The sequence below is a fragment of the Carassius carassius genome, chromosome 28 (assembly GCF_963082965.1).
Source record: "Carassius carassius chromosome 28, fCarCar2.1, whole genome shotgun sequence".
NCBI lineage: Eukaryota > Metazoa > Chordata > Actinopteri > Cypriniformes > Cyprinidae > Carassius > Carassius carassius.
The window spans coordinates 10,467,904-10,484,043 of NC_081782.1; the positions used below are offsets into that span (position 1 = coordinate 10,467,904).

The 16,140-nt window shown below is 44.0% G+C and overlaps 1 protein-coding gene and 1 long non-coding RNA gene across 2 annotated transcripts; one reads left to right on the top strand and one right to left on the bottom strand.

Moving 5' to 3' along the window:
- Positions 1-945: 945 nt before the first annotated feature.
- On the bottom strand, positions 946-16,109 carry LOC132107917 (NLR family CARD domain-containing protein 3-like). Its single transcript, XM_059514271.1, has 8 exons — positions 15,464-16,109; positions 3,687-5,554; positions 3,041-3,463; positions 2,846-2,932; positions 2,577-2,660; positions 2,403-2,486; positions 2,229-2,312; positions 946-2,147 (listed from the first exon to the last, which is right to left on the bottom strand). Exons 2-8 carry the CDS (start codon positions 5,495-5,497, stop codon positions 2,054-2,056), a joined length of 2,667 nt encoding a protein of 888 aa, XP_059370254.1. The 5' UTR covers positions 5,498-5,554; positions 15,464-16,109; the 3' UTR covers positions 946-2,053.
- On the top strand, positions 6,935-15,111 carry LOC132107915 (uncharacterized). Its single transcript, XR_009424381.1, has 3 exons — positions 6,935-7,948; positions 8,420-8,518; positions 14,821-15,111. It is a non-coding gene; the product is annotated as an uncharacterized LOC132107915 (long non-coding RNA).
- Positions 16,110-16,140: the final 31 nt, after the last annotated feature.

Consider the following 16,140-nt stretch of genomic DNA (forward strand, 5'->3'; position numbering starts at 1 on the left):
AAAAATAATATCATAATACAGGGGAACTGAACAAATGACATTTTATTGTTTCTTGTACTCTTTCTAAGCACTAAACTGAACAACGAGGTGATATGAGCCACAAAACATCACGACGGCATCTAGTGGTTTAAATGGGCAACAACATGAAAATACAGACACCAAGCGGGGATTTTTTTTATAAGGTTAATGATGTTAAATATTACTCCGGTGCTGTGCCCATTTTCGGCACCTTGCTAAATTATTACCCCTCTCTTTGAAATCGCTATCTGATTTCCTAATCATACCCCCTCCCCCACACCTAACCCTGAACCTACCAATACTAGGGGGGTAATAATCTGGCAGGGGTCAGAATTGGGCACAACACCGGAACCAGTGGAAACCTTTTCCCCCTCCACATCGATAAACTTAGGCAATGCTTGAGACTTATCACAACAGACGTGAGAATGTACATGTAAGGTAAGATTTTGCATTCAAGGCAGCAGTCATCAATATATGGAATTACTCCTGAGGCAATACGGTTTGAACTTTGAAGTGATGACAAACCACAGACTCGATTACCAAAGCAAACTGGAATCTGGAGAATCCATATAATGTTTACTGAACATCTATTTGTACATCTTGTTTTAATGATTGCATAACAAAACTTGTACTTTGCTTTGTAAGCATTGCTAAGTAATCACACTTGTTATAACAATTAATATTTCAAGATGTTATGACAATAAATTATACAACAATGCATGAACCTGTATTATGGAACTTTCAGAAAGAAGACAGGCGTCCAATGTTTCATAAATAAATTATATTACATGGATCACAGTAAAAAATGAAAACCATATTCAGAAGTTTTCACAAAAAGTAGTCAAGCCCTTCGATTTCAGAGGTTTTCACAAAAAGTAGTCAAGCCCATCTACTTCTTACATCTACTCAAGCTTACATCTACTATCTATCTATCTATCTATCTATCTATCTATCTATCTATCTATCTATCTATCTATCTATCTATCTATCTATCTATCTATCTATCTATCTAGTTGGGTTTTAGAGATCACCAGTAGGCCTATGTACGATCAAAAGTGCTTCTAACATACATTACTGTGATTTTAGTAATGGTTTCACATAGTATCTTTAAAATAAATGCATTTAATAACCAAATAATACACTGGCTTTGTGTATTTTACACTTACATCTTTACTTCTGTTTCTGAAGCATCTTAAGAGCCCTGAGCTCTGCATGTAAAAGCACCCACAAAAATGGGCAATAAACATCGAACTGGTTTGAGACATTATAGCAGAAAAGATAAAGAAGACAATCATTTATAAAGAAGTACTAAAAAAAGAACAGATGTGTGTTGAGAAGTCTATCATAAACTTATAAGATCAAGTCAAATCTGACTGTTTTTTTTGTTGTTAAAAGCTGTAAAAGATTTGATAATAAAAACGTTATTACACAAAATAAATAAATGCAATTCAGTGTTAAAAAACGGTCTATAAATCCTAAAATAGGACTGAAAATATTGTTGCTTATTAATGTACAAATATAGCATACAAATAACAGCTTCTTAAACGTCCAGCAGAGGGCAGTGGTTGCCTGAGTAGTTAAAGGAATATTTGTTTATAGTGAAAACACACCGTAATGGTGGATTTGTTTCTTACAAGCATGCTGCTTTTTGCTTCAGAAGACGTTAATCGATGGATTGGGGTTGTTTGGATTACTTGTGGATTATTGTGATGTTTTTATCACCTTCATCACATTCGGACGGGACCCATTCACTGCAGAGGATATGTTGGTGAACAAATGATGTAATGCTAAATTTCTCTAAATCTGTTCAAATGAAGAAACAAGCTCATCTTCATCTTGGATGGGCCGAGGTTGAGTACATTTTCTGCAATTTTTTATTTTTGGCTGAACTATTCATTTAACAGTCTAATAATATGTATTAAAAGTAATATATCAGAGCAATTTTACCAATATGTAAAACAATGTATATATAAAATGTGTGAATGAAAAGTTTGTCATGAACCAGTTGTTACACCACCAGTTTGTTGGTTGTGGGTCAGACACAAGCTTTAATATCAAGGTTTGGTCTGGTCTTTGCAAATTCTTTCAGTTTCTTGACGCCATCTTTGGTTAACTTGTTGTCAAACAACCTGTGACGACCAGAAAAGATATCTGTGATACAGAATCATGGGGAAATGAACTATAATAAATCAGCTCTAAATGTTTCTTACCACAGATACTCTAATGTAGTGTTCTCTTTCAGGGCAGCCATGAGGACTTCTGCTCCTTTGTCTGTCACTAGGTTGTCACGAAGTCTATAGGATGCAGACCGTTTCAACTCAGTGAACTTTTCAGATAAATAAATTATTCAAGAGACTGAAGTGATGGAGATATGTCTCTTTTACCTGATATCCGTCAGTGTGCGATTTGTCTTCAACAATTCTGCAAGGTAACCAGCTCCAACATCTCCAATTTTATTTATGGCCATTCTAATGAAAGAATGATATTGTAAACACTAAGTCAAGTGCAACAAGTGTGTATTTTTAACTGAAAATTATATTTTGTCTCTCATTGTTCACCTGAGATCAGTCACAGTACGATTTTCTTTCAGCGCTTCTACAAGGATCTTCAGGCCTTCACAGCCAAGTCCTGTCGCAACCACCCTAGAGTGAACATATACAGCCATATTAAATAATTTTGTAGCGTAACTACTTATATTTATTTATTTATACATTTAATTATTATTATTATTTTAATTTTATAAAGTATGTTTGATGTCATTTAAATTTATTTTAAGTTTTTAAATTAAAATATTTAAATTAAATTTGTACTTTTTTCCCCCACTTACCACAGCCTCTGAATTCGACAATCTGGGTTTCTCAGGACAAGAGATAACACAGACGCTCCGTCTGAACCAAGAGGATTCTGGCCCAGGCTTTATGTAAAGAAGATATAATAATTATCACAAAGCACAAAAAATTATATTTAACACTGAGTGTCACATCTGTCTCCAAGCAATTATGCCTACAGTTACAGTATTTACCTGAGCGTTGAAAAAAGTGGAAGGACTGGTAGGAGCCGGCGTAGTCCGTCAGCATCGAGTCCTTGAGCATCTAAATTTAAAACCTGCAGGTCTGGAGTGAGCTGTAACAGGAAAGCCAGCTCACTCCAGTCCCGGTTTACCGAAACGGACTGATCTAAGGCCTGCTGTGAAAGAACTTTCATCCAACTCTGTAGCCGCTGTGACAAACCAGGGTCCTGGGCCTCATATAGACAGTGGTAAATATTGACCTGCCTCTCCAGGCTGAGGGTGGAGCTCTGGAGTTGGGAGTGTAACAGATGGAGAAGGAAAGGTGGAGTCGGGTCTGGAGAGGGCTGGCAATGGAGCAGATGCATCTTGGGCCCATCAGGGAAAAATCCATTTAGGATGAGACGTGTTCTGGGAACCAGCAGGCCGCATACAAACCTGGATAAGTGGAAATAACTGGTCAGTCATAATTTTACAACCTAAACTACCATTTCCTTACCATGAAAACTTGAAATGATATGATATTTCCACTGAAGATTTGCATTCAACACACTGTGTGAATTGCATTTATAACATTTTTTTTTATAAAAAAAAAAAAAGAGTGTCACATCATTGACCTGCTAATGAAATGCTTTTAATATGACAACAGTTTTAAAGGTACCTGCAGAAAAGATCCATGTGTCCAGACTGATGTCGTTCACCACAGCGAAGAGCTTTCTTAATGCGTCTGCAGAAGAGACGATGCGGTCTGCTGAATTTGTTAATGGCTGATGCCATTTGCTTAAATGCATTCTGGATATAGCGGCCTGTGCTTGGCCTGAGGCCTGAAAATGGATCTGATCCTGAGAGCAACTGGAGAGCATAGTACAGGGCTGCCAGAAACTCCTGCAAGCTGGTGTGGATAAAATGAAAGCCCTTTTCAAAGGTGAGGGACGCTCGGTCCTCTTTAAGTATCTCAGAGAGGAACACCTGTGAGAGTTTGGTGTTATCCAGATTAAAAGAGTTCAAATCAGAGCTTTCAAAGATAAACCGCCTCTCCAGGAGACCTTTGAAGGCCATAGCTCCCAGGCTTTTGAGAATAGGCTGCATTTCCCCAAGGACGTGAGGGGCATGCTGAAGTGAGGGGCCGTCGCTACGCCCTTGCACATGGAATAGCAAGATGGATTTAACAAAGCAGCAGTAGATTTCAGAGATGGTGACTGGTTTGGAGTTCTCCTCAGAAGGTCCTAATAAAGAGTTTGGTTGGTTGGCTTCCTCAAGGCCTCCTTTTTCTCCTGAATTGGCACCTGCAGTATCGGGACAAAGGCAGGAGCCACCATCATGCAAGGTGGTGGACATGATCCAACAGAATGCAGGAATGTGGCACATGAGTAGAAGGGGTTTATGGGACGACACCGAAGCCCACACTGCCTTGGCAGCCTCAGGAGAACTGCAGTTCTGCTCAAAGTACTGCTTCTGTTGAGCTACAGAGAAACCGAGCAGACTGTAAAACTGGCTGACCAGAATTGGAGGGACTTTGGTGACCGCATGAGGTCGTGAAGTAAGGAAAATGGACATTCCTGGAAGCAGATTTCCCTTGATTAAGTTGACCACAATGGATTGTATAGGCTGCAACCGATCAGGATCTGAACACTTAGGAGTATGTTCGAAATTAAGAGGGTAGCAGAACTCATCCAGACCATCTAAGATGAGTAAAAACTGTGTTGGGTTTGAGTTCAGTAACTCGGGCAGGAAAGGTTTCAGGTGAATGTAGTGATCCGAGAGCAGGTCCTGCAAGCTCTGCTCATGAGTTATGAGGTTCAACTCAAGAAAGGACAGAGATAGGACAGTCTTGGACGAATTGGTTTCTGCAGCCCACTCTCGCACCAGGCGTCTCACAACCGTGGTTTTCCCACTTCCAGCAACTCCTGACAGCATGTTCACACCACTCGCTGGGTTGCACAGCAGATTCTCATACAGGTCCTTGAAAATGCAGATCTCATCTACTCGTGTCCTGGAGGCATCCCCAACTCCTGCTGACTCATGTCGGCATTGAGAAGACGATGCATAACCAGCTTGTCTTGAAAAAGTGATTTCAGTCCAGCACCCACTCTCATCCTGTCCTAAAGTCTGTCTTCTGATGCTGAGATAGTCCACCAGGCCATGCTGTCTAGCCAAGATGTCCTTGTGTTTTTTGAGATGCTCTTGCCTGGTGGCCTGTCCTAGTTTGGCGGTCATATCTTGAACACTTGGTAGTACGTAGAAGAAAGCCCTGCATGATTCTTCTCCTCTCCCATTTAGCACATCCAGCAGAACTCTCATACATTCTCTCTCTCCTCGAACAGCAGAACCTTTAATAAAACTGAGGTCCTCCTCGGTCACTGCCCCCACATTAAACAGCACGTCCAGAAGGTGTGTCAGGTGTTTGCTGTAGTCCTCCACCAACTCCACGCGACGCTGTTGAATCTCTGTGCTACAGGATCCTACAGCCATCACTTTAAAAGTTTGCTGATTGAGGGTGAGTTTGTGGCCCCCTAATTAAGGCATTACCTTGCCCCCAAAGGAAACAAAACAAGTAAAAAGTCAAAACTTGTAAATATTTATTCTTTTTACAGAAGCATTTTTGAACAACTATTCACAAACCATACAAGTCACAAGCTCACAATTTCTATTTAGGATGTATTCACACCTGTCTTGTTTGGTTTGATTGAACCAAACTCTGGTTCGTTTCCCACTTTGGTGCAGATCTTTTTGGCAGGTGTGAATACAGCAATCGCACACTGGTGCGCACCAACCAACCGAACTGAGACCTAGGTGAAGAGGTGGTCTTGGTTCGGTTCCAAACGAATTCTCGTACGGTTTGAATATGATCTGACCCAATTGCAGAAAGCACTGTGCCTTTTGAGTTAGCAGGCTCCCGTAGTTGAGGTTGCCTTATGGGAAAGTGTTGTGTTGGCTACATTTGCTAGCCATTGAAAAATAAGTTGTGGTTCGACCTGGAGCTTCAAAGAGACATGCTGCCTCATTGACATTTGGGAAGATTCCTATATATCACAGCTATTGGAGAAGACGCATAAAAATGCGGAAGTGTTCAGCAAGTTCAGCGAAAGGATGAAGGAGAGTGGATTTGAGCAGTTCCCAGAAATCACGTTGAGTGGCCGGACGGAGGGGTTTGTGTTTACGGGAGTTCACGCAGTTAGCTGACACTTGCGAAAGCCTGCAATCACTTTCGTATGCGCAGTTTTTTTGTTGTTGTTGTTGTTGTTAAGTTTCACTTTTGACTTTTTTATACCAAATCCATCTTCTGCGAAGTGCCATTGTCAGTATGCCATGGTAGACGCACATAAAAGTATGCTCTCTCCATTGGAACTGTCTTGCAGTACTTCATCTTCGCGAAATCCTTGTTAAAATATCGTATAGATGACATTGTCTCATCTGATGTTCATAAGTGTTTTCATATTGCGTTTATAGCTGATAACAGAAAATCAGTAACATAATAACAATTGCACTACGAAAAATCTCCATGATTAGCATGTTTTCGAACTTCCTACTTGATAATTTCTGTCCAATGAATGGATGACCTTAGCGCACGTGAGGTTTTGTTTACAATTTCTGATTCACTTGCAAAAAGGGCAGTGTGAAAGTGACCCGCACCAATCAAAAAAACTAAAACTCAACATTGTACTTGGTCCGGACCAAATTTAAGTGAACTAGCGGACTTTGGTGTGAATACACCATTAGGCTATTTATTTTCAAAAGCTCACAAATAAGTCTTGTTTTAGGAGGTGGCCATGGCAACAGTGAGCTCATCGAGCAGTTTTTTTCCCCTTCTTTTTCTGACCGGTATCGGACGGTAAATCGACAATAAATACCCTTTATTAATTTAAATGTATATGAATATGACTTCAATCACAAATATGTTCACAAAACATTTAATGTTTATGTGGCAGATTAGTCAGATCCTCCCTGTAGTGACGTCATGTTATTGGTAGCCTATCTCCCCGCAGGGAGGTGTGTTTAAATGGCTGTTTGGTGCGGGCCGGAGGTGCGTCATCTGTTCTGTGCCTGCGCTCTTCCTGTTTACCGGCATTCAACAGAGGTCTGTGGTTAAAACACAGCCGTTTGGGCATTTTAACACCGCTTGTGTTATTTCTGTGGGGCTTTGCGTGCACTGGAGAGTCTATTGTAAACAACCGTTACGTGCGGTCTGGCTCGTTACACTGCCTAGTCCCAGCATTCCCGTGTGTTTACCGGTTGAGTGGGGATATCCAATATATGCTGTTTGGCATCTACTTCATTTCTATCCCGTGGATACTGACGTCAGCTCTGCTTTCTGGTGTGGCGAACGGCTGCGTTATTTGGGCTAAGACTGGGCGTGCTGCATTTCCCTACTACATATAGAAGCACGCTGCTGTTTTGTTCCTGCTGGATTTGCTTTCGTTTCTTTTCTGTATATTTTTGCTGTGTGTTTTCATCATTTTGTTCTGGGTGATTTAGCGCGGCCCGATTTTGGAGTTGTTGGTTAAAACCTGCTCCTACTGTGACTGTATTTTGAAGATCTTTTCCTCGTACGTTGGGAAATAACGAGTTCGAGGGCCGCGCTCATTCAGATATTTATTTCTTCATTTGCCCTTTGTGGTGTTTCTCATTTTGGACTGGTTCAGAATGCTGAGATTTTCTCTTGGACATTGTTGTCTTTAAATTTATTTTTCCTTTTCCTTTTGTGTTATTATCTAGCTGTTTAAGCTAGAATTTATTTCTTTTCTTTATGTTGGAAGGGTTTCTTTTGCTCCCCTGCATTTAAGTTTTTATTGATTAATTTTTATTAATTTGATTTATTTTGGTTTGTATTACAATTACAGGAGCTGTGTGTCCGACGGCAGTGAGGCTTTCCTTCACCGTGTGCTGTGTTATGCTGTGTGAGCACCACTGATAAAATCACGGGTATTGGAGAGAGTGTGTGTGTGTGTGTGTGCACTTAGTGTGATTTTCCTCTTTTGCTCCCTCTCTTAGCCCATTTGATGCCAATAGGCCACAGCTCCGAAGTAATTGTGAATCCTTATTGTGGATTGTGATTTCCAGTTTAGTAATTGGCTGGGTGACTATTCCTGCATTTTAAACTTTTGTACTAATAAACAAACTCTATTTTGCTACCCACGTCTCTTGCTCACATTATTCAGTGGAATGCACCTGGGTTCCTTATAACATTTTAAGTGAACTGTGATTCCCTGGTATAGTCCCAGGGTGGCGTAGTCTATTGTATATCTCTTGAGGGTTGAATATCGCCAGCAAAAAGACCACTTGGCCACATTTTGGCGTAGTCGGCAGGGTTCCACTAAATGGAACAGAGACGTGGGTGAAGATTTCTTTGCCAGCTGGTATTGCCATTATTTGCTTTTTTTTTTATTTTTACAGGAACAAGACAGCAGCGTAGACTCTTTGAAGGGTCTCTTTGGCTACCTCCCCTGATTGTGTTTCAGGTCCAAATTTCTTTCTGCCCCGCCTTGCTTGGTGGTAAGTGTTTTACTAAAAGTTAGCGATGGCAGAAGAATTACAAGAACTTCAGGATCTTGTGGCCCAATTAAGAGCTGATAATGAGAGACTTAGACAAGAACAGACTCAAATTGTTATTCCAGGTCCTAGTACAGCTCCTATTTCTACCGCCTTACCCTCTGGTGCACAGCAATCTGCTGGTGCAAGTGCCCCATCTACTGAGCGATTTGTGTTTGTTCCCCGAGATAGGAAGTGCCCAAAATTTAGCGGGAGACCCGGTATTACCATAAATGAATGGGTAGAGGAGGCCCAAGCCTGTATGCGGGTTCGCCATTTGTCTAGAGCTGATCAAGCATTCTTTCTTTTTGATCATTTAGAGGGAGAAGCTCGGGATGAGATCAGGTATCGGTCTGAGACAGAGAGGGGGGATCCAGATAAGATAATTCGGGCCTTAAAGGAATTGTATGGGTGTTCTTTGTCATATGTAGCATTGCAACAGGCATTTTTTTCCAGGAGGCAGCAGGAAGGAGAAACACTTTTAGAGTTCTCTATTGCATTGATGGGCCTCTTGGAGGGGGTAAAACAGCAGTCGCCGCATGCCATACCAAATGCAGAAGCTTTATTGCGTGACCAGTTTGTCGAGCACGTGCTCGATATTGGTCTTCGTCGGGAACTAAAACAATTAGTCCGCCGTGACCCTACCTCTTCCCTCTTAGATGTTCGTAGCGAGGCAATGCGCTGGGAGCGGGAGGGAGTGCCTGGGGGTGCGAGAGGGCGAAGTCAGTCTGTACCAGTGGCCTATGGGGCCCAGTATGCCATGCAGGGGGAGTCGCAGGTAGTTCGGTTGAGCTCCCCTTCCAAGTCGGAGCTAGTAGAGTTACGGGAAATGTTGAAGGCACAACAAGAACAGTTAAACCAACTTACCCAAGGGTTGGCTCGCTTGCAGGTCCCTAATTCATATAGCCGGTCCCCACATCACAGTAATATAGTATGTCGGAGGTGCCAACGGTCTGGCCATTTTGCCCGAGAGTGTGATGGAGAACGTGTTCTCCCTCGCGCTCCAGCAGTGGGTATATCTTCAACTGGGTCTAGGCAGTTTCGATCTTCACAGCCGTCGGAAAACTAATCCCCACCGGGCTGCGGAGTCACAGCGCGGATGGGGAGTCATTTGACTCAAATGTTGTAAACCGTCTAAATTCTGTCTCTCGTTTGGTGTCCTCCTGTCCTCATCTTAATGTGCTCATCGGTGGTGTTCAAGTGCCATGTTTAGTGGATACCGGTTCCATGGTGTCCACGATCACCGAGAGTTGCTTTCACCAGTATTTTGAACCATGGGGGCAGGAGCGTCTTAGGTCGTGTCAATGGTTGCAACTTACCGCTGCGAATGGTCTTGCGATTCCTTATATCGGGTATATGGAGCTCGATGTCGAACTTTGTGGTAAAGTAGTACCGGAGTGTGGAGTGCTGGTTGTCCGAGATCCTCCTGGTGGCGCCGGTGGACATGTCCCGGGTGTCTTGGGGATGAATGTCCTTGGCCGGTGCTACCAGGAACTTTTTGGACAACATGGTACATCCCTTTTTGACTTACCGGTGGTGTCACAGGCCCCTAGCTCCGTCACAAAGGCATTACAACATTGTAGTAAGGTTAGTGTCCAGACCTCTGATCGTGTTGGGGGGGTTAGGGTGCGGGGGCGGGGCATGTGTCACATTCCAGGTGGTACCATGAAGCTGGTAGCGGCAACCTGCTCAGAACATTATGCTTCCGGTCCCGTGCTGTTTGAGCCTCCAGATTCAGGCTTACCTGCTGGTTTGTTGGCCTCCCCCGCACTGGTTCAAGTGACCCGGGGCACGGTGTATATCCCGGTTGTGAATGTGGGTACCACTGAGGTGATTCTTTACCCCAGGACGTCTTTAGGCACATTGAGTGGTGTCTTTGTCATTAGTTTGCCAGAAGGTATTACTGAAGTAAGGTCCTTAACTGCTACTGTAGGCTCCCATAGTTCCTTGGTCCCCTCTACTGTGGAGGACCAGATTGATGCCATAGATTTGTCAGTTTTGGCAGGGGAAGAGCAAAGCCGGGTCCGGGCTTTGCTTCACAAGTACAAATTTGTGTTTTCAGCCCATGAGGGTGATCTGGGGTGCACTAACCTCTTGGCCCATGATATTCCGCTTCTGGACGATACCCCTGTCAGGCAACGGTACAGGCGTATACCACCTTCGGAATATGAGGTAGTAAAGTCCCACATTAATCAACTTCTTGAGGCACAGGTTATCCGGGAAAGCTGCAGCCCCTATGCGTCTCCCATTGTTTTAGTTAAGAAAAAAGACGGTAGTCTACGAATGTGCGTGGACTATCGTCAACTTAATTCTAAAACTAGGAAGGATGCCTTCCCTTTGCCCCGTATTGAGGAGTCCCTTGATGCCCTGACTGGTGCCCGCTGGTTCTCCACTATGGATTTAGCCAGCGGGTACAATCAGGTACCTGTCACTGAAGTTGACCGGCCTAAGACTGCTTTCTGTACCCCATTTGGCCTATTCGAGTGGAATAGGATGCCATTTGGTCTCTGTAACGCTCCCAGTACCTTCCAACGTCTGATGGAGAGGTTGTTTGGTGACCAACAATGCCAATCTTTGCTCTTGTATCTAGATGACATTGTGGTGTTCTCTTCCTCGGTGGCTCAACATCTGGAGCGTCTGGGGGTGGTCTTGGGTCGGTTAGGGGCTGAAGGACTAAAAGCCAAGTTAGGAAAGTGTGCCTTCTTTCAACGTGAGGTAAAGTATTTAGGGCATGTGGTGTCGTCTCAAGGTGTGTCCACAGACCCAAGTAAAATTGAAGTGGTAGCTCAGTGGCGCACTCCTACAAGTCTGTCCGAGTTGCGTTCGTTCCTGGGTTTTGCCAGTTATTACCGCCGTTTTGTGGAGGGGTTTGCCAGGTTGGCGGCCCCTCTGCATAAATTGGTGGCCGAACTGGCAGGTGGCAAGACAAAGAAACGTAGGGAGGTGAGTTTTAACGGTGCCTGGGGTGAGATTTGTCAGGATAGTTTTGAAGCCTTAAAGAGGAAACTCACCTCTGCCCCTGTGCTTGCCTACGCAGATTTTACTCTGCCATTTATTCTGGAGGTTGACGCTAGTTTCAGTGGTCTTGGGGCAGTTCTTTCCCAAGAACAGGGAGGAACCGTGCGGCCAATTGCATATGCCAGCCGCAGTCTTAGGCCCACTGAGCGCAATATGAACAACTATAGCTCTATGAAATTAGAGTTCTTGGCGCTCAAGTGGGCCATGGCTGAAAAGTTCCGTGAATATTTGTTGGGGCACAAATGTGTTGTTTTCACCGACAACAATCCCCTTAGCCATCTATCATCGGCAAAGCTTGGGGCGACTGAACAGCGTTGGGCAGCACAACTTGCAGCTTTTGATTTTGAGGTGAGGTATCGATCAGGCAGATGTAATAGAAACGCAGATGCTCTGTCGAGGCAGCACCCACTTGACTCTAGCATGTTAGGGGACTTGCTTCCAGGCACTGCAGTTCCTCGTGCTGTACAGCAGGGGGCTGGTACGCAGGTAGCTGTTCAAGCCACTCAAGCGGTGATCACAGCCCTGCCCAGTTATACCACTGCAGAATTGAGCTCTTTGCAACAGGCAGACCCTGTGATTAAGGAAATTTTGCCCTTTTGGAAGCGAAAGGTGTTCCCTAGAGTGGAAGAACGCAAACGGTTGTCTAGGCTGGGATTGATCCTGCTTCGTCAGTGGGATCGGTTCATTGAGAGAGAGGGTGTATTGTATCGACGAGTGTTTCGCTCTGATGGGGGTGAGGAGTGCTTTCAATTGATTTTACCCACTACCTTAAAATCTGAGGTTTTGAGGCAGCTTCATCAGGAGCATGGGCACCAGGGGAATGAGCGTACCACTGAGTTGGTACAGCAGCGGTGTTATTGGCCTGGAATGTCCTCAGAAGTGGCACGATGGTGCCAGGAGTGTGAAAGGTGCCAAGTTGCTAAGCATGGGGGTCCCACTGCCCGTAGTTTTATGGGCCATTTGTTGGCATCAAGACCTAACGAGATCGTAGCCATTGACTTTACTGTGCTTGAACCCTCTCGTTCAGGAGTTGAAAATGTCATCGTGATGACTGATGTCTTCACGAAGTACACCATGGCTATCCCCACACGGGACCAACGGGCGGAGACTGTGGCCCAGGTTCTTGTGGCCGAGTGGTTTTACAAGTTTGGGGTCCCTGGTCGGATTCATTCCGATCAGGGCCGTAACTTTGAATCCTCTCTCATCCAGCAGCTCTGTCAGTTGTACAAGGTCGAGAAGTCTCGCACTACTCCTTACCATCCGGCTGGTAATGGCCAATGCGAGCGCTTCAATAGGACGTTGCATAGTCTCCTCCGTACATTGCCTGTTTCTCGGAAGAGGGACTGGGTGTCTTGCCTTCCACAAGTACTTTTCTGTTATAACACCACCCCGCATCAGACCACTGGCGAGTCCCCATACTTCCTAATGTTTGGGCAAGAACCACGGCTCCCAGTTGACTTTTTGTTGGGCAGAGTCCAGGAGGTGGGGGTAGGTAATGTTCATGAGTGGGTTGTGGAACATCAAACTAGGCTCCATGTGGCCTTTGAAGGGGCACGTGATCGGCTAAGGGTGGCCGCGGAGAGACGTAAAATACATCATGATCAGAATGTGCGGTGTGTGTCACTTGAGGAGGGCCAGTTGGTTTACCTCCGTGAGTGTGGCATGAGAGGTCGCCATAAGATCCAAGACTTGTGGAGCCCAGTTGTGTATAAAGTAGTGAAGGCACCTGTTGAAGGGGGTTCAGTATATACAATTGCACCGGTTGATGAGTTGGGTAAGGTAAGGCATGTTCATCGCTCTTTGTTGAAGGCTAAGATTTTAGGGGACCGTCCAGTTCCGAGCCCTCGGGATAGGCCTTTGGTGGAGGGGGCGCTGCCTTTAGAGGATGAGCCAGACGAGGGCGATTTGCTACTGTTCGTCCCTGAAACCCCCCAGGCTCAGAGTCCGGCTGTTAGTAATTTAGTCCCTGCAGCTGTCCAAGCTCCCTTGGATATCTTGGACCCTTGCCCCCTGGTGACGGTACCTGGGATACCAGTAGCCCAAGGACAACACCGTTCTGGAGAAATGGGTCTCGCTCCGGGATCTGTTACTGTGTCTGTAGGCCCACCAGGCACTGAGGTAATGGCTTTGCGGAGATCAACGAGACCCAGAGCAGGCCAGCACTCCAATGTCCATCACCTGCCACGGTCAGTGGAGGCGCCTGGTGAGGCTGTGCCCCTAGGTGGGTCTGTCTCTAGTGGGATCTCTGTCATTTACAGGCCTTGGAATTGATAAGTGGGGTTGCCGTATTCTATCGTCGGGGCGACGATACAAAAAGTAGGGGTAGATTGTGGCAGATTAGTCAGATCCTCCCTGTAGTGACGTCATGTTATTGGTAGCCTATCTCCCCGCAGGGAGGTGTGTTTAAATGGCTGTTTGGTGCGGGCCGGAGGTGCGTCATCTGTTCTGTGCCTGCGCTCTTCCTGTTTACCGGCATTCAACAGAGGTCTGTGGTTAAAACACAGCCGTTTGGGCATTTTAACACCGCTTGTGTTATTTCTGTGGGGCTTTGCGTGCACTGGAGAGTCTATTGTAAACAACCGTTACGTGCGGTCTGGCTCGTTACACTGCCTAGTCCCAGCATTCCCGTGTGTTTACCGGTTGAGTGGGGATATCCAATATATGCTGTTTGGCATCTACTTCATTTCTATCCCGTGGATACTGACGTCAGCTCTGCTTTCTGGTGTGGCGAACGGCTGCGTTATTTGGGCTAAGACTGGGCGTGCTGCATTTCCCTACTACATATAGAAGCACGCTGCTGTTTTGTTCCTGCTGGATTTGCTTTCGTTTCTTTTCTGTATATTTTTGCTGTGTGTTTTCATCATTTTGTTCTGGGTGATTTAGCGCGGCCCGATTTTGGAGTTGTTGGTTAAAACCTGCTCCTACTGTGACTGTATTTTGAAGATCTTTTCCTCGTACGTTGGGAAATAACGAGTTCGAGGGCCGCGCTCATTCAGATATTTATTTCTTCATTTGCCCTTTGTGGTGTTTCTCATTTTGGACTGGTTCAGAATGCTGAGATTTTCTCTTGGACATTGTTGTCTTTAAATTTATTTTTCCTTTTCCTTTTGTGTTATTATCTAGCTGTTTAAGCTAGAATTTATTTCTTTTCTTTATGTTGGAAGGGTTTCTTTTGCTCCCCTGCATTTAAGTTTTTATTGATTAATTTTTATTAATTTGATTTATTTTGGTTTGTATTACAATTACAGGAGCTGTGTGTCCGACGGCAGTGAGGCTTTCCTTCACCGTGTGCTGTGTTATGCTGTGTGAGCACCACTGATAAAATCACGGGTATTGGAGAGAGTGTGTGTGTGTGTGTGTGCACTTAGTGTGATTTTCCTCTTTTGCTCCCTCTCTTAGCCCATTTGATGCCAATAGGCCACAGCTCCGAAGTAATTGTGAATCCTTATTGTGGATTGTGATTTCCAGTTTAGTAATTGGCTGGGTGACTATTCCTGCATTTTAAACTTTTGTACTAATAAACAAACTCTATTTTGCTACCCACGTCTCTTGCTCACATTATTCAGTGGAATGCACCTGGGTTCCTTATAACATTTTAAGTGAACTGTGATTCCCTGGTATAGTCCCAGGGTGGCGTAGTCTATTGTATATCTCTTGAGGGTTGAATATCGCCAGCAAAAAGACCACTTGGCCACATTTAAAATGTACGTAGGATGATAAACTCTACAGGGACAACAAAAGATTTGCGCGAATAGAACAGAATTAGCATAACTTCCTAGAGTCTAACTTACCCCCATTTTGAACATCCAATGGATATATTAACAGTTCCAAACAAGCACATTGAAAAAAACAAAGCGAAATTGTTTAATAAATATTAATAAACGAACTTACAGGGTCACATGCATTATTCCCACTCTTACGTAGAATCGAATAGATTTACTGAAAGTGAAACTACCCTTATACAGTAAGCCTTTTATGAAGAATTTATATCTTGATAAATCCGATGTTCTGTCGATTAGGCTTACGTGTATTATTCATCGATATAACAAAACAAACTTTCTTAGTAGTCTAAAATATGAAATCCTCTGTATGTATTGCTCTGAAAGTCACCTGACACAGTATTATTGTGCAATAGCAGAAGTGGATCATCTCCGCCCACAGTCAGTCACTCGTGCTCTTCTCCAAATTGTCTTTTTTATTGTATGTGGCTTCGGTTTACCAGAACACTACTGCTTTTTAAATCACTCATACATTTCCACGTAATTAACACCTAGTTTATCGTACAAGTTCTATGCAAAATGCTTCGGTTTTGGTGTGGATAAACAAAAACATTATTGCCAGTGACATAATGACACCGCAGTCTCTATTCTCCAATTCATGTCTGTCTTTTCCTGTCCTGGATCATATTACCAAAACTTGACTGTTTACTTCTAAGCAAATAGTAATATTGACTTTATTTAATGCAAAATTAGATTTCCACTAGTAAAAAATAAATAAATAAATAAATAAATACTACGAACACAAATTCCCATTCCCATACATGCTATGAAAAATACAGAGCTGAACAA

Bases quoted from the DNA above. Each gene is read 5' to 3' on its own strand.
- LOC132107917 (XM_059514271.1), bottom strand. From the start codon at position 5,497: ATGGCTGTAGGATCCTGTAGCACAGAGATTCAACAGCGTCGCGTGGAG. The intron at 3,464-3,686 runs GTACCTTTAAAA...CCACTTATCCAG, and splicing joins CACATGGATCTTTTCTGCAG to GTTTGTATGCGGCCTGCTGG. The intron at 2,148-2,228 runs GTAAGAAACATT...TGGTCGTCACAG, and splicing joins ACTACATTAGAGTATCTGTG to GTTGTTTGACAACAAGTTAA.